The sequence below is a fragment of the Hylobates moloch genome, unplaced genomic scaffold, assembly GCF_009828535.3.
Source record: "Hylobates moloch isolate HMO894 unplaced genomic scaffold, HMol_V3 SCAFFOLD_13, whole genome shotgun sequence".
Lineage (NCBI taxonomy): Eukaryota > Metazoa > Chordata > Mammalia > Primates > Hylobatidae > Hylobates > Hylobates moloch.
Genome location: NW_026652288.1, coordinates 38,148,621 through 38,168,235, shown reverse-complemented (window position 1 = coordinate 38,168,235; position 19,615 = coordinate 38,148,621). Strand labels below are relative to the sequence as shown.

The 19,615-nt window shown below is 51.2% G+C and overlaps 1 protein-coding gene across 2 annotated transcripts in view; it reads right to left on the bottom strand.

The window, feature by feature from the left end:
• Positions 1 to 2,147: 2,147 nt before the first annotated feature.
• The window catches only part of FBXO17 (F-box protein 17), a 32,385-nt gene continuing 14,917 nt past the window's right edge, over positions 2,148 to 19,615 (bottom strand). The window contains exons 1-6 of one of the 2 annotated variants that reach the window (XM_058426995.1): positions 13,689 to 15,248; positions 10,646 to 11,011; positions 8,863 to 8,974; positions 6,737 to 6,832; positions 5,646 to 5,781; positions 2,148 to 3,468 (exon numbers count right to left, since the gene is read on the bottom strand). In XM_058426995.1, coding sequence (XP_058282978.1) covers positions 3,325 to 3,468; positions 5,646 to 5,781; positions 6,737 to 6,832; positions 8,863 to 8,974; positions 10,646 to 10,994 — 837 coding nt within the window. In that variant the 5' untranslated portion in view covers positions 10,995 to 11,011; positions 13,689 to 15,248 and the 3' untranslated portion in view covers positions 2,148 to 3,324. Of the gene's footprint in view, positions 3,469 to 5,645; positions 5,782 to 6,736; positions 6,833 to 8,862; positions 8,975 to 10,645; positions 11,012 to 13,688; positions 15,249 to 19,615 lie in introns of those variants that run through there. The other variant, XM_032172999.2, reaches the window with a different exon arrangement.

Sequence of the window (19,615 nt, the reverse complement as noted above, 5' to 3'; positions counted from 1 at the left end):
GGGGCTTTACGAACTCCAACTATGTTAAATTGAGCGGGTTGAATTGGCCACATGGACAGCCAGTGCTGTAGAGAAATGATTTAAATGTCTGCTCCTATATCTACCAAACCTTTAAATTTATTTCCCTGAATAGTTATTTCACAGGTAGGACGTTTATCAGTAATCTGATTCACCCAGTAAGCTGCTTTGCTGTGTTTATTTGTGGTTCCAAATGCTCCTGTTCATTTAATTTCACTTTTCCCCATTTCCACATACGGCACAATCAGGAGCTGTGCCACGTGCTCTCCTGGCTCTGCTTTCCAGGGAATAGAAGGAGATATAACAATTTGAATTTCCCCATTGTAATCTGAATCAATGACTCCTGTTTGTACTTGTACCCCTTTTAAATTTAAACTAGACCTCCCTAGAAGTAATCCTATCGTCCCCACTGGCAAGAGTCCACAGACCCCTGTTGGAACTTTTTGCGAGGGTTCCCCAGGCAGAAGGCTCACAGCTTTTGTGCAGCATAAATCTACTGCGGCACTACCGGCTGTGGCGGGGGACAGACATTGTACAGGGGTGAAGGAGTGGCCTGAGCCAGAAATACCCCTGGTTTCAAACGGGGCCCCGGATGGGCCCCTCATGGCATTTCCCGAAGTCGGGTTCCCATCTTTATCAAACTTAGAGTGACACTGATTAGCCCAATGTTTTCCTTCTTTTACATTTTGGACATATTTCAGGCTCAGCAGTTTTCTTTTTTCCCCTATCTGGCGACCTGACTCGCTGATTTTTTCTACATTCTTTCTTAGTGTGCCCATGCTTCCCACAGTTAAAACGAGCTCCAGAAAATGGGGTATTTCCTTTATCCACTTTCAGTCCTGCCATTGCCTGTGCCAACAAAGTAGCTTTATGCAGATTACCTCTGATACTGTCACAGGCCTTGATATAATCAACTAAATGTGCTTTCCCTCTAATAGGTTGCAGAGCAGTCTGGCAATCGAGATTAGCATTGTCAAAAGCTGATAACCGCAACACTATATCCTGAGCAGCCGAATCTGCAATCACCTTAAGATACTCCTGTATGCAGGCTATAAAATCTGCGTACGGTTCTTTTGGTCCCTGTTTTACGGCACCAAAGGAAGGGTATTGTTCTCCACCTGAAGCGATTTTTTCCCAAGCTCTGATGCACACTCCTCTAAGCTGCTCTATGGCGTCATCCTGCATAACCACTTGTGCATCTAAACCAGCGCAGCCGCTGACCGCCAAAAGTTGGTCTGCAGTTATATCAATCTGAGGTTGGGCCTGGGCATTGCGAGGAGCCTGAATGGAAGCTTCATCTGCCCACCAAGTTTTAAATTGTAAGAACTGAGCAGGAGTTAGACAAGCTCAAGTAAGAGCATCCCAGTCAGGAGGAATCATCTGACTGGAAACAGCAACATTCTTTAACAGTCCCATTACAAAAGGAGAACCTGGTCCATACTGATTAATAGCTTGTTTAAATTCTTTGAGTAATTTAAAAGGAAAAGGCTCAAGTGTAGCACAATATTTCCCTGTTGATCTGGGGGGTGTATTCTAACAGGGAACTGCTAAGCCTCTAAATCACCCTCTCATCTAGCTTGCTGAATTCCTGCCTGAATGGAACTGAGAGCAGTCACTCGAGGCGCTGCTCGAACAGTCACTGGGGCAACTACTTTCCGCCCAGTGTCCTCTGGAAAAGAAAGATCTGGAGGGTCAGGCCCCTCTTTTTCTTCACACTAAGGAGGGGGTGCAGAAGGGTAGGGATGAACCTCTTCCTCCTTTGCCGCTTTAGCTTTAACTGGCAAACAAATTTGCTCTGTCACCTCTTCCGTTACTTCATTTTACTCTCCTTCCTCCTCATCGTCAGTGTGAAAAGTTTCCAACGTGGAATGAACGACCCCACACTTGTCCCATTGTTACCCTGACGCTTCCGAGCTCCCCTTCTTACTCACCACAGGGACTGCTTAAGAGTACTCGGGTGTCCTCCTGCTTAGTTCCACGTTCTCCAACCATCACTCCGGTGACTCTTTGACCTGGGTTTGAGCCCCCACGTATGGGCGCCACTTGCCGAGACCAGCTCGGTCGTGGAGACCCTAACCCAGCGGTGCAAGAGGAATTAAAGACACACACACACGCAGAAATATAGGGTGTGGAGTGGGAAATCAGGGGTCTCACAGCCTTCAGAGCTGAGAGCCTCGAACAGAGATTTACCTACATATTTATTGACAGCAAGCCAGTGGTAAGCATTGTTTCTATAGATTATAGATTAACTAAAAGCACTTATTACAGGAAATAAAGGGATGGGCTGAAATAAAGGGGTGGGTCTGGCTAGTGCAGCAGGAACATGTCCTTAAGGCACAGATTGCTCATGCTATTGTTTGTGGTTCAGGAACGCCTTTAAGCGGTTTTCTGCCCTGGGTGGGCCAGGTGTTCCTTGCCCTTATTCCAGTAAACCCACAATCTTCAGCATGGCGGTCGTGACCATCACGAACATGTCACAGTGCTGCAGAGATTTTGTTTATGGCCAGTTTTGGGACCAGTTTATGGCCAGATTTGGGGGCCTGTTCCCAACACCAGAGATTCCCCAAACGGCAGATGACTTTGTTGGTCTCAAGGACAGACTGCCTCAGCAGACCTCTGCTCCCTGCCCACGATCGTTACCCCCAAAACATGCTGGCAGGTCTCTGCTCCCTGCGTCAGCGGCCTTCCCCCTCTCTTACAAATCCTGGTTTAGCCTTTGTTTTGTGACTGATTCTACCGAGATCCTTGCAGGAGAAGACAATTTGCAGGCAAATGAACTAAATGTCTCTTTCCTGACACCCTTCTTCTGGGGGTGCTGAGGAAGCCTGTGAACAGCCTGATTTGTCACACAGCATGATGGCCACCAGCAGCAAGCGGGTTCATGGAAGGTGTGCTGAGAGCCAGCCACGTGGGACCCCTACTGTCCCTGGGTATCCTCTGGCTTCTGGCTGCAAGGCTGGTCTTTTTTTTTTCTTTGATACAGGGTCTTGCTTTCTCACCCAGGCTGGAGTGCAGTGGTGAAATCACGGCTCACTGCAGCCTCGACCTCCTGGTCTCAGGCAATCCTCCCACCCAAGCCTCCTGAGTAGCTGACACTACAGGCGGCACCACCATGCCTGGCTAATTTTTTAAAAATTATTTGTGGAGACAGGGTCTCACTATGTTGCCCAGGCTGGTCTTGAACTCCCAAGCTCCAGTGATCCTCCTACCTCGGCCTCCTGAAGTGCTGGGATTCCACAGGTGTGAGCCACCGCACCCGCTGCAAGGCTGGTCTTGACTTGACAACGTCAGGCGGTAGTCCAGTCGCTAGGGCAGACGGATCCTGACCCTCACGCTGGAGTGGGTCACAAGGGCGCCATAGTGCCCCACCCAGGAACTCACGTCTCTCCCGTACTGCTCAAAAGATACGTAGCGGATGCCCTTGCCAAAGTTGGTGAAGACGTGGGAGACCTGCAGGGGGAAGGGGAGTGAGAGGGTGAGGGCCTGTGGGCCCCTTCTCTTCCTCCACCTCAACAGATAGGCCCAAAGGACTGACGAGGTGCCAGTCCTGCACTAGGTGCTGGGGATGGAGCAGTGAATAAAGACGGAAAAGGACCCAGCCCTTTTCCTAGAATGGAACTGCCATTCTAGCAGGGGGCCCGGACGCTGGAGATAGGTGGGGATGAGGGGCCAGGGGCATTCTGCCAGGAAGGTGGCAGGAATGTGAGTAGAGTGAGTTAGCAAAGGCCCCACAGAGGTGACACCTGAAGGAGGGGAGGGAGCCAGGAGGGGCTCTGGAGGGAGGGTGTCCCAGGCAGCGGGAACGGCCCTGAGGTGGGAGAATGCCTGGAGCTGAGTGAGGGGAGAAGTAAGAGAGGGGTCAGGGAGGTCATGGGCAGATCATGGCCTTGTGGGCCACAGGAGGACTTTGGCTTTTTTTTTTTTTTTAATTTAAAAAAGTCGAGATAAAGTTTTCCTAAAACAAAATTTTATTTATTTATTTATTTTTGAGATGGAGTCTCACTCTGTCGCCCAGGCTGGAGTACAGTGGCATGATCTCGGCTCAATGCAACCTCCACCTCGCAGGTTCAAGCGATTCTCCTGTCTCAGCCTCCCGCGCAGCTGGGATTACAGGCACGCACAACCACGCCCGGCTAATTTTTGTATTTTTAGTAGAGATGGGGTTTCTCCATGTTGGTCAGGCTGGTCTTGAACTCCTGACCTCAGGTGATCCACCCGCCTTGGTCTTCCAAAGTGCTGGGATTACAGGCGTGAGCCACTGCGCCCAGCCAAAATTTACCATTTTATTTTATTTATTTATTTTGAGGCCAAGACTCGCTCCATTGCCCAGGCTGGAGTGCAGTGGCATGATCTCAGCTCACTGCAACCTCCACCTTCCCCGGTTCAATAAATTCTCCTGCCTCAGTCTCCCCAGAAGCTGGGATTACAGGCGCCCACCACCATGCCTGGCTAATTTGTGTATTTTTAGTAGAGATGGGGTTTCACCATGTTGGCAGGCTGGTCTTGAACTCCTGGCCTCAAGTGATCCGTCCGCCTTGACCTCCCAAAGTGCTGGGATTACAGGCATGAGCCACCACACCCGGCCCCAAATTCACTTTTTAAAGTGTACAATTCAGTGGTTTTTAGTTGATTCATGATGTTATGTGGCCATCACCACTACCTAATTCCCATCACCCCAGGAAAAAACTCTGCATCCATGAGCTGTCACTTCCAAGTCCTCCCTCCCCCAGCCCCTGGCAGTCACCAATCTTCTTAGTGTACATTTCATATATGTGGAATCATACAGTATTTGTCATTTCATGTCTGGCCTCTTTCAGCATCATGTTTTCAAAGTTTATCCACGTTGCAGTGTGAATTGGTGCTTCATTTCTTTTCCGTGGCTGCATAACTTTGGCTTTTACTGTGAGATGTAGCCACAGGAGCATTACAAGCAGGGAGACTTGTGATCTGACTCATTATTATTATTATTTTTAGTTATGGTCTCAGTCTGTTGCCCTGGCTGGAGTGCAGTGGGACCAACTGGGCTCCAACCATCCTCCCACCTCAGCCTCCTGAGTAGCTGAGACTGCAGGTGCAACTCACCATGCCCATCTAATATTTAATTTCTTTGTAGAGATGGAGGTCTCGCTATATTGCCCAGGCTGGCCTCAAACTCCTGCCCTCAAGCTGTCCTCCCATCTTGGCCTCCCAAAGTGGTGGGATTACAGGTATGAGCCACCGTGCCCAGCCGAAACATTTACTGTGGTAACTGAGGTATGAGGATCAAGACAGCATAGTCTTAGGGCCAGACTGGGCTTGAGTCCAGCTCTGCACTGGGCCATATAACCTCCCTGTGCCTCTGTTTCCTCAACTCTAGAATGGAGATAGGATTTTGCTTCACTGCTGCATTTCCAGCACATAGAGCAGTGCCCAGCACACAGTAGGTGCTCAATCAGTGTTTGTTGAACATTAAGGGGTTGTGCTAATGAAATGAATGTAAGCCTCTTGACACAGAGCTAGGGACGTAAGAAGGGCTCAATACTTCTTAGCTGTTATGATTATAGATATCTAGCAGAGACAGAAGGGAAACCGAGCAGACGAGTGCCTTTAGCAGGTCAGAGGGGAGCTGGAAGGTAGTCTGGACCCACCTGTCGGCAGCCCCTCTCAGTCCACTGAAGGACCGGGTCAGGTGAGGCTGAGAACTTGACCACTTCCTTTTCATACACGTCCAGAAGGCGGACCCGGAGCTGGTAGACGCAGCCGCAGTTCTCCCGAGCGCCCCACCTGCCAGGCAGCAGTCAGCCTCTATGCCCCTGTCACCCAGCCAGCTTTCTGGGTTTCGGGGCAGGAGGCTGAGGGCTGGCTGCATCTTGATGAGGGTCCTGCACATCTGGACCACATTTGGAGACGTCCTGGCCTGGGAACCTCTAGGGGAGGAGCCTTGGTGGTTCTGGGGTGGAGCCAGAGCCTGGGGGAGGGGCCTGGGTGGTCCTGGGGGAGGAGTCTGGGTGATCCTGGGGTGTAGCCAGAACCTGGGGGAGGAGCCTGCATGGTCCTGGGGTGGGGCCTGGGTGGTCCTTGGGGAGGAGCCTAGATGGTCCTGGGGGAGAAGCCTGGGTGGTCCTGGGGTTGATTCTGGAGGCTTTTGGGTGGGTAGTTGGGGGACGGGAAAGGATGCTCTGGGGAAGAACCACAATGCAGGGCAGGTGCCTGATGACTTCAGGGAGGAGCCAAAGCCCCAGGGAAGAGACCAGATTTTCTGTGGAAGAGCCACAGCCTGAAGTAGGAGCTGGAATGCTTTGGGGCAGAACCTGGGTGTTTTGGGAAGAAGGCATTCATCCTAAGCCTGCAGGCTCTGAAGCCAGTCCTGTCCCAACTACGCTCCCTGAGCCTCAGCTCACAGGGCACCATGCTCCCACCCCTTCAGAGACTCTGGGCATCCACAAGGGGGTCAGGGGAGGTGTCTCGTTTCAGAGGGGTATCAAGCTGGTCAGTGGCCCCCTGTGGACCACCCCAGCCTGCTGGGATGAGGGTGGGCAGGAGTGCAGAGTGGGGGCTCTGGCTTCTCCAAAGCTCTACCCTCCCCGGCTCTGCATCACTTCCCCTCTCAGCCTCATCACAAAGGGTGCACAGTGACAGCCGCTACCTGTGGGGTTGATGGGGCAGGAAATGAGCCCCTGCCGCAGAGCCGCTGCCAAGCCTGCTGCGGCTCTGGGGCAGGGTGCCGCTCCTCACTCACCAGTCAGCCACACAGATCTCAATCTGGGCGCTGTCCAGCAGCTCCTGCCACACCCCTTCCATCACCAGGTCCACAAGCTGCCTCTTGGAGCACCATCTAGGAAGGAGAGATGGCAGGGGGCAGGGCAAACAGTCCTGGCATTCAAGTCACAGTCAGAAACCACCTTCTCCAAGAAGCCTCCCTTGATAACCCTCTCTAAAGCAGCCCTCAGGGTTTGCTCTAGCAGACCTGAAGATGTATGATGGGCTATACGTCTCTCCTTAGCCTCTTGGATTCCCTTTGCCATTCTCCACCCTGCTGTGGGCTCCAGGCAGCTGACCTCTCTGAAAGCCTGACCCTCATCTTTGTGGGGCAGGACATGACTACAATGAAGGCCACATACTAGACATGTGAGTGGGGAGCTCTGTGGCCTCCTAAAGTGCGAGGGCCCCGGGTCTAAAGCTGGATGGCCTGGTCTCTGTCACCCGTTGCTTCCTGTTGGATCAGCCAATGGGATGTTCCAGCAGGGGATGGAAGTGAAAGAGGTGACTAAAATCTGGGTATTTATCCTCTTAGGTCCTTCTCAAGGGACTGCCTTGTCCCCCAAGGAAAAAGCAAAGCTCCATAGCACTCTCTCCTCATTTTTCAGTAACTGTTTCCTCCCCTCACCTCTAGTAGTCTAGGGATGGTAATGTTCCTTTCCTGTTACTAGCTCAGGGGCTCCTGCCTACAACTTGGTAAACAGTCCTTCTCCTCAAACTAGAATGTGCCATAATAACATAAATTGTGCAGTATTGGTGGAAGGACAGGTAAGTAATGCAACAGAATAGAACAAAGTGCCAGGAACTGGCCAAGCACAGTGGCTTAGACCTGTAATCCCAGCACTTTGAGAGCCTGAGGCAGGCGGATCACCAGAGGTCAGGAGTTAGAGACCAGCCTGGTCAATATGGTGAAACCTCTTCTCTACAAAAAATACAAAAATTAGCCAGGCATGGTGGCGCACCCAGGTAGTCCCAGCTATTAGGGAGGCTGAGGCAGGAGAATCACTGGAACCCAGGAGGCAGAGGCTGCAGCGAGCCAAGATTGCGCCACTGCACTCTAGCCTGGGCAACAAAACGAGACTCTATCTCAGAAAACAAAAACAAAAAAAACAGAGTGCCAGGGACAGATGTAGGTATGCATAGAAACTTCATAAACCATAGAGGTGGCACCATCATTCTATGGGGGACAGATTCCTTCTCATTTGTTTTCTTTTGAGTCAAGGTCTTATTCTGTTGCCAGGCTGGAGTGCAGTGGCATGATCCTAGGCTCACTGCAACCTCGAACTCCTGGGTTCAAGAGATCCTCCCACATCGGCCTCCCCATGTGCTGGGATTACAGGCATGAGCCACCATGCCCAGCCTTCAGTTTCCTATTATAAAGTGGGGGCAATAATAGTATCTATGTCACAGGGTTGTTGCCAGAATGATATGTAAAGTGTCTAGTACAGAGTAACTCCTTGTGGAGGCAAAAGTGACTCCATCTTGGATGCTAATCTGCCATGTTCACTTTTTTTTTTTTTTTTTTTTTTGAGACAGAATCTCACTCTATCGCCCAGGCTGGAGTGCAGTAGCGCAATCTCGGCTCACTGCAACATTTGCCTCCTGGGTTCAAGCGATTCTCCTGCCTCAGCCTCCCGAGTAGCTGGGACTATAGGTGCATGCCATCATGTCCAGCTAATTTTTGTCTTTTTAGTAGTGACGGGGTTTCCCCCTGTTGGCCAGGCTGGTCTCGCACTCCTGACCTAAATTGATCTGCCCGCCTCGGCCTCCCAAAGTGCTGGGATTACAGGCGAGAGCCACCGTGCCCGGCCCAAAACCCTGTCTTTAGATCAGAGCAGTCCAGATGGTGTCTCACAAACTGCAGGCGATGTTGCACAGAGCATTGTTGCCTGTGGTTGCTAACCTTCCTGATTTTTCCTTGTATCTCTGGCACATAAAACAGTACCCTCAACAAGTATTTGTTGATTGATGGAATAAATCAATGAATAAATAAATGGGGGAAGGAGCGGGCGAAGGTGACGATGAGGACAGTGTGGGGGGTAGGGTCCCTTTCTCTCTTTGGGGCCCTTGCCTCAGGGATCGGGGCCTCTCACTTGGGCCACTCACTCAAAAGATGTCACAAAGCAGGTCTGCGAAGCAGCCCCAGGCACCGGTGTTAGGTTCTTTTCTATGGCCCAGCCGTTCCCGCCATGCTCCACCTCCCAGCCTCTGAAGCCCTCTGTGGGAAAACAAGAGTTGAACATATGGTTCACCTGCCAGCCTGCGCAGCAGAGACCCCACAACCACCCAGCTTGTGTTGTCCACCAGCCTCTCCCTCTTGTGATCCAATCCCCCCGGCTTCTCCTACTGACTCTTCCTCCCATTATCCTGTATTCCTGGTCCTACCCCACAACTGCGACTCTCAGCCTTGCCCATGCACTCAGCTTCTCTTCAGCCACCCTTACTTGCTCTTTCTCCTTCAGTCCTGCTCTTCATTGTGTGTTTGTGTGTGTGTGTGTGTGTGTGTGTGTGTGTGTGTGTGTGTGAGAGAGAGAGAGAGACAGGGTCTCACTCTGTCGCCCAGGCTGGAGTGCAGTGGCTCCATCATAGCTCACTGCAGCCTCAAACTCCTGGGCTCAGGCGATCCTCCCATATCAGCCTCCAGAGTAGTTAGGACCACAGATGTATGCCACCACGCCTGGCTAATTTAATTTTTTAATTTATTATTTTTTTTGAGACGGAGTTTCGATCTTGCTGCCCAGGCTGGAGTGCAATGGCATGATCTCAGCTCACTGTAACCTCTGCCTCCCAGGTTCAAGCAATTTTCTTGCCTCAGCCTCCCAAGTAGCTGGGATTACAGGCATACACCATCACACCCAGCTAATTTTGTATTTTAGTAGAGATGGGGTTTCACCATGTTGGTCAGGCTGGTCTCGAACTCCTGACCTCAAGTGATCTGCCCACCTGGGCCTCCCAAAGTGCTGGGATTACAAGCGTGAGCCACCGTGCCTGGCCTAATTTTTAAATTTTAAGTTTCTTTTTTTTTTTTTTTTATGTCTCCCTCTTGTCCCCCAGGCTGGAGTGCAATGGCATGATCTCAGTTCACTGCAACCTCTGCCTCCCGGGTTCAAGCGATTCTCCTGACTCAGCCTCCTGAGTAGCTGGGATTGCAGGTGCCTGTCACCGCACCCAGTTAATTTTTGTATTTTTAGTACAGGCGAGGTTTCACCATGTTGGCCATGCTGGTCTCGAATTCCTGACCTCAGGTGATCTGCCTGCCTCGGCCTCCCAAAGTGCTGATATTACAGGCGTGAGCCACTGCGACCGGCCTAATTTTTAAATTTTTTAGAGACAGAGTCTCACTTTGTTCTTCAGGCTGGTCTCAAACTCCTGGCCTCAAGCGATCCTCCCACCATAGCCTCCCAAAATGCTGGGATTACAGGCGTGGGCTACTGTGCCCCACCCTTTTTTTTTTTTTTTTTTTTTTGAGGCAAGGTCTCTGTTACCCAGGCTGTAGTGCAATGGCACGATCATAGCTCACTGCAGCCTCCAACTCCTGGGCTTAAGCGATCCTACTGCTTTGGCCTCCCAAAGCGTTGCCATTCCCACCGCGCCTGGCCCCTGTCCTGTTATGCATCCCCTCTGCATATCAAACTACTTGCTTTCTCCCCTGGCCCAGCCAGGGTCTTCCTGCCTTGCTCCGCCCACTCGTTCGGATTCCCGGCTCCACCGTCTCCAGCCCCGCCCATCGGGCCTACCGCCCAGGCACTGCGTCCCTCAGCCCCGCCCCCTGGCTCATCCAGCGGCCTTGCCCATTGGCTGTCTCTCAGATTCTGTCCCGGCCCCTCCCCTGCCTCGCTCACCCCGCCCCCCCCCCCTCAGCCTCCTGAGCCCTGCGCCCGTCACCCACGCTCTCCGCAGGAGTTGAAGATGAGATTGCGGCCTAAGGGCGCGCGCAGACAGTAGCGCGCCAGGGCGCACAGCGGAAACTCCTCCTTGTCTTCGTTGCTGGGCAGGCAGCGTTGGGCCACTGCATAGAGTGCGCGGCCCTCGGCGCTGCGGTCGCGGGCCAGATGCAGCAGCCACACGGTGGGCCCGTCCACTATGTCGCGCCAGGCGCGGCACACTGGGCGGCATCGCGTGACCAAGGCGCGTGGCGGCACGTGGCTCAGCACCTGCACCAGCAGCTCAGGGGGCAGAGCGTCCAGGGCCAGGGACGGGTCCGCCGGCAGCCGTCGCCGCGAGAGCCGGGCGCCCATCTCCAGCAGCCGGAGTCCTGCAGGTCGAGAGGGGTCGGTAGGCGGGTCAGCGAAGCCAGGCCACCCACTCCCTACCTTGCCTCCCAGGGCGCAAGGCCCCTACTGCTGGAGAGACCCAATTAGGTCCATGGGCAACCAGGGACCCATTTCCCTCTCTGATCCTGGGCCTCTCCCCGTCTTCCCCACTTGGGTAAAAGACCCCTGGTCTGACTCTGACCCCCATCAGGACCGCTGATCACGGCTTCTGTCTGGCGTTCACTTGTGTCAGGCTAAGCGCTTCACGTATATGCCAGTGAAATGGCAAAAGAACTTATAACCCCATTTTTGTTTAAGGGGACTTTACCCATTCCTGCCCATAGGCTAGGTTAATTTTAGACCGCTGAGATAATATGCAAAAACAGCAATCATGTAGTTTTTAAAACTAACTCTGGGATTAAAGAAGTATGTAAACAACTATGTTTTGTCAAAGATTTTTTTTTTTTTTGAGACAGAGTCTTGCTCTGTTGCCCAGGCTAGAGTGTACAGTGGCACGATCTTGGCTCATTGCAACCTCCGCCTCCTGGGTTCAAGCGATTCTCCTGCCTCAGCCTCCCGAGTAGCTGGGACTACAGGCGCCCCCCACCACGCCCAGCTAATTTTTGTATTTTTAGTAGAGACGGGGTTTCACCATCTTGGCCAGGCTGGTCTCGAACTCCCGACTTTGTGATCCACCCGCTTCAGCCTCTCAAAGTGCTGGGATTACAGGCATGAGCCACCGCGCCCAGCCTGTTTTTTCAAAGATTTATAGGAGCATTGTGACCCAACCAAGGACAAAGAAGTCACCAACCTCTTTGGACCCTAGCTGGCACTCAGATGTCTGCAGTGGTCACCTCCTTATTTTTATTATTATTACTTTTTTGTGGAGCTAGAAACCAGGACTACAGCCTCTACCTCCTGGGCTCGAGTGATCCTCCTGCCTCAGCCTCCCAAGTAGCTGGGACTATAGATGCATGCCACTATGCCCAGCTAGTTTATTTATTTATTGTTTTGTAGAGACGGGGTCTCAGTACATTGCCCTGGCTGGTCTTGAATTCCTGGGTTCAAGTGATCCTCCTGCCTCAGCCTCCCAAAGTGCTGGAATTGGTATGAGCCACTGCGCCTGGCCTGTTGGTCACCTCTTGATCACAATGCCCTTCTCTTCCCTCTGCCCTTAAAAAATAAAATTGTACTGATTTAAGATGGTACTTTAGGATGATAGTCCACTGTGTTCTCGGTCTGCTGGCTCTCCAAATAAACTTGCTTTGCCTCCCACCAACTGTCATCTCTCTTGAGTTTGGCTTTCTATTTTTTTTTTTTTTTGAGGCAGCCTCACTCTGTCACCCAGGCTGGAGTGCAGTGGCCCGTCTCGGCTCACTGCAACCTCTGTCTCCCAGGTTCAAGTGATTCTCCTGCCTCAGCCTCCCGAGTAGCTGGGACTACAGGAATGCACCACCACACCTGGCTAATTTTTTTATCTTTAAGAGAGACAGAGTTTCACCATGTTGGCCAGGCTGGTGTCGAACTCCGGACCTCAGGTGATCCACCCACCTCGGCCTCCCAAAGTGCTGGGATTATAGGCTTGAGCCACCGCGCCCGGCCCAAGTTTGGCTTTCTTTTCTGAAACTGAGTCTTACTCTTGCCCAGGCTGGAGTGCAGTGGCACAATCTCAGCTCACTGCGACCTCCGCCTCCCGGGTTCAAGCGATTCTCCTGCCTCAGCCTCCCGAGTAGCTGGAATTATAGGTGTGTGCCACCACACCGAGCCAGTAATTTCTGTAGTAGAGATGGGGTTTCACCATGTTGGCCGGCTGGTCTCAAACTCCTGACCTCAAGTGATCCACCTGTCTCAGCTTCCCAAAATGCTGGGATTTCAGGCATGAGCCACCACGCCTGACCTGAGTTTGGCTTTCGAATGTCGAGTGGCCAAACCTGGATTGGGTTACAGACCCACAAGGAAAGCCACTGCGGAAGAAACCATTTCTACCCCATACCCCAATGTGTTCCAACTACTGTGACCTTTGGAACCCATGACCTATCTTCAGCAAAATCTCTTCTTGCCTCAGTTACTTCTCTGAACATTCCTACCACCTTCTTGCTCTAACTGGAACCCAGCTCTCCTGTGGGCCTTCCAAGTGGGGAGGTCTCCGTGCTCCTGGGAGCTGCTTCCTGACCATTCTCTCTCCACCCTCCCCAAAACCCCCAGCGACGAATCTCATCACTACCCTGCCTCGTGTGTCATCTGTTGACCCAGATCATGACTCCTCTCTTCTCCCTAATTTTAGCTCTGGGCTCTCGGCCGCTCCCGCTGCTCTTAGCATCATTCTCAGTGATTTCTATAACCAGATAGATAGTTCTTCTGCAGCCCCAACCTCTCTGTTCCCTGACCTCCCTCTAGTGACTTTATCCTTCCCCAACCTCTCCCTCTCATAGTCAAACCCAGACCTTGTTTCAGTAACAGCAGCCTCTTCGGAACCTCAATTTCACACACTCACTCTCCACCCATCACTTTCTCTTTCCACCTCATTCCCTCCAGTGCCCGACTCGCACGATCCTTCCAACCCACTGTGATCTCCCATCCATTGTCCCTTTCATTTTTTACTCCCCCTCACCTCCCATCCCCTCATTTCTTCCTTAGCCAGCTTAAATTCCATGGTTAATCATTAAAAACATTCTTGACCTGGCACGCTGGCTCATGCCTGTAATCCCAGCACTTTGGGAGGGCAAGGTGGGAGGACTGCTTGAGGCCAGGAGTTTGAGATCAGCCTGGGCAACACAGCAAGACTCCATCTGTACAAAAAATAAAATAAAAAAATTAGCCAGATGTGGTGGTGCCCACCTGTAGTCCCAGCTACTCCAGAGGTTAAGGTGGGACGATCGCTTGAGCCCGGGAGTTGGAGGCTGCAGTGAGCTATGATTGTGCCACTGTACTCCAGCCTGGGCAACAAAGCGAGACCCTGTCTCTAAAATAAAATAAAAAGAAAAGCAAAAAAAGTGGGGCTGTAGCTATAAGGGGAGGTGAGGTCAAGAGAGGGTTTGGGCTGGGCATGGTGGCTCACACCTGTAATCCCAGCACTTTGAGAGGCCAAGGTGGGCAGATCATTTGAGGTCAGTAGTTTGAGACCAGCCTGGCTAACATGGTGAAACCCCATCTCCACAAAAAATACAAAAATTAGCTGGGTGTGGTGATGTGCACTTGTAATCCCAGCTACTCGGGAGGCCGAGGCAAGATAATTGCTTGAACCCAGAAGGCAGAGGTTGCAATGAGCTGAGATCGCGCCACTGCACTCCAGCCTGGGCGGCAGAGTGAGACCCTGTCTCAAAACAAAACAAAAACAAAAAAAAAAGAGAGAGGGTTTGTTTTGAGATGGGAGACAGGATGCTGTGTGGGCTAACAGGAGATCCAGTGCATGGGGGAAACTGAACGAGCAGCAGAGAGAGGTGAGAACCAGGGACGGTGGCTGGAAGTGGGCGGGAAGGTGGGAGCAGGTGATGGAACAGTCACAGCAGGAAAACGGGTGTGGGCAAGGGTGCAGGTAGGTGGTAGAGGTGGGGGCGGCTGTGGAAGTTCACTTCTCATCTCTTGCATTTTCTCTGCAAAATAAGCCAAGGGAGAATGAAAGGCGGGGAGGAGGTGTTGGAAAGGATTAGAGGAGAAGGGAAAAGGTGTAAATTAGTTGTCTAGAAGACAGGAGGAAGGAGGGGATCAGAGAAATGTCATATGGCTGCCAGGCAGCATTGGGGTCCGCCTGAGGGTCAAGTTCACAGACTTGAAATTAGTCTAGCCAGGGGGCTGTGTTGTTTTTTAGCTCATTCGAGCTGTGTGGGTGCAGGCACGGCAGAGAGGAAGGCTGGATTTAACCGGGGTCTCATGCAGGAGGAAGCCAAAGGGGGCAAGGGTGTGTGCAAGAGAATGTGTTATTTTTTATTTATTTACTTTTTTGAGATGGAGTCTCACTCTGTCGCCCAAGCTGGAGTGCAGTGGCCGATTTCAGCTCACTTCAACCTCTGCCTCCTGGGTTCAAACGATTCTGCCTCAGCCTCCCTAGTAGCTGGGATTACAGGCCCCTGCCACCACGCCTGGCTAATTTTTATATTTTTAGTAGAGATAGGGTTTCACCATGTTGGCCAGGCTGATCTCGAACTCCCGACCTAAAGTAATCCACCTGCCTCAGCCTCCCAAACTGCTAGGATTACAGGTGTGAGCCACTGTGCCGGGCCAAAAATTTTTTTTTTTTTTTTTTTGAGACAGTTTCACTCTTGTTGCCCAGGCTTGAGTGCAATGGTACGATCTCAGCTCACTGCAACCTCCACCTCCTGCGTTTAAGCAATTCTCCTGCCTCAGCCTCCCGAGTAGCTGGGATTACAGGCGCCTGCCACCACACCTGGCTAATTTTTATATTTGTAGTAGAGATGGGGTTTCACCATGTTGGCCAGGCTGTTCTCAAACTCCTGACCTCAGGTGATCCGCCCACCTCAGCCTCCCAAGGTGTTGGGATTACAGGCATGAGCCACTGCGCCTGGCCTGAGAATGTTATTTTTTATCTTTATTTTTGAGACAGGGTCTTGCTTCTTCACTCAGGCGGGAGTGCAGTGGTGTGATCACGGCTCACTGCAGCCTCAACCTCCCAGGCTCAAGTGATCCTCCCACCTTAGCCTCCCAAACTGCTGGGGTTAGAGGCATGAGTCACCACATCCAGCGTCTTTGTTTGTCTTTGTGGTAAAACTTCTCAAAAAAGCTGTCTACCCAGTATTTTCTGCTTCCATTCTTTCTAAAACATTTTCCTTCCTTCCTTCCTTCCTTCCTTCCTTCCTTCCTTCCTTTTTTGAGACAGACTCTCCCTCTGACACCCAGACTGGAGTGAAGTGGCACAATCTCAGCTCACTGCAACCTCTGGCTCCCAGGTTCAAGTGATTCTCGTGCCTCAGCCTCCCAATTAGCTGGGACTACAGGTGCGTGCCACCACGCCCTGCTAATTTTTGTATTGTTAGTAGAGACAGGATTTCACCATGTTGCCCGGGCTGGTCTTAAACTCTTGGGCTCAAAGGATCCTGCTGCCTTGGCCTCCGAAAGTGCTGGGATTATAGGTGTGAGCCACTGTGTTCGGCTCCAGCTCCACTTCTTGCTATAAAATATATGACCAATGGCAAGTCACTTAATCTCTTTATACCTCAGTTTCCCTTTCTGAAAATGGGGCTGCTAACGGCGCCTCCATCATAGGGCTGTTGTGAGGATGAAAGGAGTATTTTAAAGCACTTAGGAAAAGCCCCTGCAGGCTCCTAAACAAGAGTGATATTAATTTAATATTAGTCTGGGCATGATGGTTCACACCTGTAATCCCAGCACTTTGGGAGGCTTAGGTGAGCGGATCACCTGAGGTCGGGAGTTCAAGACCAGCCTGGCCAACATGGCGAAACCCCATCTCTACAAAAAATACAAAAATTAGCGGGGCGTGGTGGTGGGCGCCTGTAATCCCAGCTACTCGGGAGGCTGAGGCAGGAGAATCACTTGAACCTGGGAGGTGGAGGTTGCAGTGAGCCGAGATCGTGCCTCTGCACTCTAGCCTGGGCAACAGACTGAGACTCCGTCTCAAAAAAAAAAGATGATGTCAGGAATTTTTGCTGCATTCATGGACTACTTGCCTGATACAGGCTTATTTCTTTTTTTTTAAATAAAACCTTAATTTGTTTAAAAATGACAATAGCTGACATGAATTGAGCACTTATTGGGCACATGCAGATAACAAGCATTAGATCATTAAAGGGCACCCTCAAAGGAGAGTTTTGCCCATTAAACAAGATGATGGAATTCACGAGCCGATCCAGCTTAAATGCTCAGCACAGTGGCTTAATAAGGGCCAATAAATGCCACTAAATGAAATGTCACAGCTAAAATAGTTGCTGTCAGCCAGGCGCGGTGGCTCATGCCTGTAATCCCAGCATTTTGGGAGGCGGAGGTGGGTGCATTGCTTGAGGTCAGCAGTTCAAGACTAGCCTGTCCAATATGGCGAAACTGTCTCTACTAAAAATACAAAAATTAGCTAGGCGTGGTGGCGGGAGCCTGTAATCCTAGCTACTCAGGAGGCCGAGGCAGCAGAATTGTTTGAACCTCGGAGGTGGAGGTTGCGGTGAGCCAAGATCATGCCACTGCACACAGCAAGACTCTGCCTCTAAATAAATAAATAAATAAAATAGTTGCTGTCACATTTAAAAAATGATGTGTCATAATAATGGCAACTAACATAATTTAGTGTTTCACATTAATTTTTAAAATATTAATATTAATTTTCACAGGTGTGAGCCACCATGCCCAGCCCCTGACATCATCTTTATTCCTACTGCAGAAAGAATGAAGCTGTAGAGACAGACTTTACAAAGACCAAGCTGCGCTTTTCTCCAGGTGGTTCTGAGTTGCATTAATAGTTCACTAGGGCCCGGCGCTTGAACCCGGGAGGTGGAGGTTACAGTGAGCCAAGACCACACCACTCACTGCACTTCAGCCTGGGTGACAGAGCGACTCTGTCTCAAAAGTAAATAAATAATTCCCTGAGGTTTATAAACAAGTCTACCAGCCTGCCTGGCACGGGTGTGATGTTCACCAGAGTTTAATTTCCTGGAGTTCTTCTTAGGAGGAGTTCTTAGCTCCCACTCTTCTTTTTTGTTTTTTTGAGATGGAGTCTCACTCTGTCGCCCAGGCTGGAGTGCAGTGGAACGATCTCGGCTCACTGCAACCTCCATCTCCCGGGTTCAAGCGATTCTCTGCCTCAGCCTCCCGAGTAGCTGGGATTACAGGCACCTGCCACCATGCCTGGCTAATTTTTGTATTTTTAGTAGAGACGGGGTTTCACCATGTTGGCCAGGCTGGTCTCGAACGCCTGACCTTGTGATCTGCCTGCCTCGGCCTCCCAAAGTGCTGGGATTACAGACTTGAGCCACCACGCCCGGCAGTTCCTATTCTCCTTAGGAGTGTGTTCCCACTGGCAAAAGGAGGATCTCTGGGGTTGGGGGTAGGCCCCTCGCCCAATGAGGACAGCCTGACTTCACCAAGGAGCAGAGATGTTCAAGAAATGTACTGTATGAGCCCTCAGCTATACCACACAAACCATATTAAATGCTTGTATGGGGCCCCGGTGTGGTGGCTTACGCCTGCTGTAATCCCAGCACTTTGGGAGGCTGAGGCGGGAGGATTGCTTGGGCCCAGGAGTCCAAGACCAGCCTAGGCAACATGACGAAACCCTGTCTCTACAAAAGAAATACAAAAAAATTAGTCAGGCATAGTGTCACGCACCTGTAGTCCCAGCTACTTGGGAGCTGAGGGGGGAAGGATCACCTGAGCCTGGGAGGTCGAGGCTGTGGTGAATCGTGAAGGGGCCACTGTATTCCAGCCCAGGTGATAGAGTGAGACCCTGTCTCAAAAAAAAAAAAAAAAAAAAAAAAAAAAGTTTGTGGCCAGGCATGGTGGCTCATGCCTGTAATCTCAGCACTTTGGGAGGCCAAGGTGGGTGGATCACCTGAGGTTAGGGGTTCGAGAGCAGCCTGGCCAACATGGTGAAACCCCGTCTCTACTAAAAATACAAAATTAGCCAGGTGTGGTGGCATGCTCTTGTTGTCTCAGCTACTTGGGAGGCTAGTGGGAGAATCCCTTGAACCCAGGAGGTGGAGGTTGTGGTAAGCTGAGATTGTGCCACTGCACTCTAGCCTGGGCAACAAGAGTGAAACTGTCTCAAAAAAAAAAAAAAAAAAAAGGAAAGAGGAAAGAAACACGAAAAGTGGCTCAACAGTCAAAGACAGGTTTATTTTGGAGAATAAGCCTGAGAGGGTCTTCTGGCCAATTTTTTTGGGAAAGGTTGAAAAGTACCCACTGCAAGACTGAATGCCAACTACTGGCTGGGTCACAATAGGACAAGTAGGGCCTGGTACTGCCTGCTTCCAGGGTTTTTGGGAAAGTGTGTGTTTGGAGGAAGGTTACTGGCTGTCAGAGTGACTGGGCAATGCTACTGGTACTCAGCTACCCAAAGGGACCCAGGATGCTACTACAGCAGACTGTATTTTTAGAAGTGGCTATGAGAACATTTCCTGTCTGACACGCTCTTTCAGTTCACCACTGCTCGTGAAGCTGTGGGGTCCACATTCCTCCCCCGGGCACGTGCAGGCTTTTGCAACTGCCTCAACTTTCAGAGCACTGCAGAAGTGACATTGCTAAGGGATTTCATTCTCTCTTTCTCGCTCTCCTTTTAAGAGACAAAGTCTCACTCTGTCGCCTGGTTGGAGTGTAGTGGCGTGATTATGGCTCACTGAAGCCTCGAACTCCCGGGCTCAAGTGATCCTCCCAACTCAGCCTCCTGAGTAGATGGGACTGCAGACACATGCCACCATGCCCAGGTTAGTTTGTTTTATTTTTTTTTTTTCTAGAAATGAGGGGTCTCCCTATGTTGCCCAGGCTGGTCTCCTCCTGGGCTCAAGTGATCCTGTCGCCTCGGCCTCCCAAAGTGCTGGGATTACAGGTATGAGCCACTGTGACCAGCCTGCTAAGGGATTTCTGAGGCTGGATCATAAAAGAGTGTGCAGCCTCTGCCTTTCTTTCTTTTTTTCTTTTTCTTTTCTTTT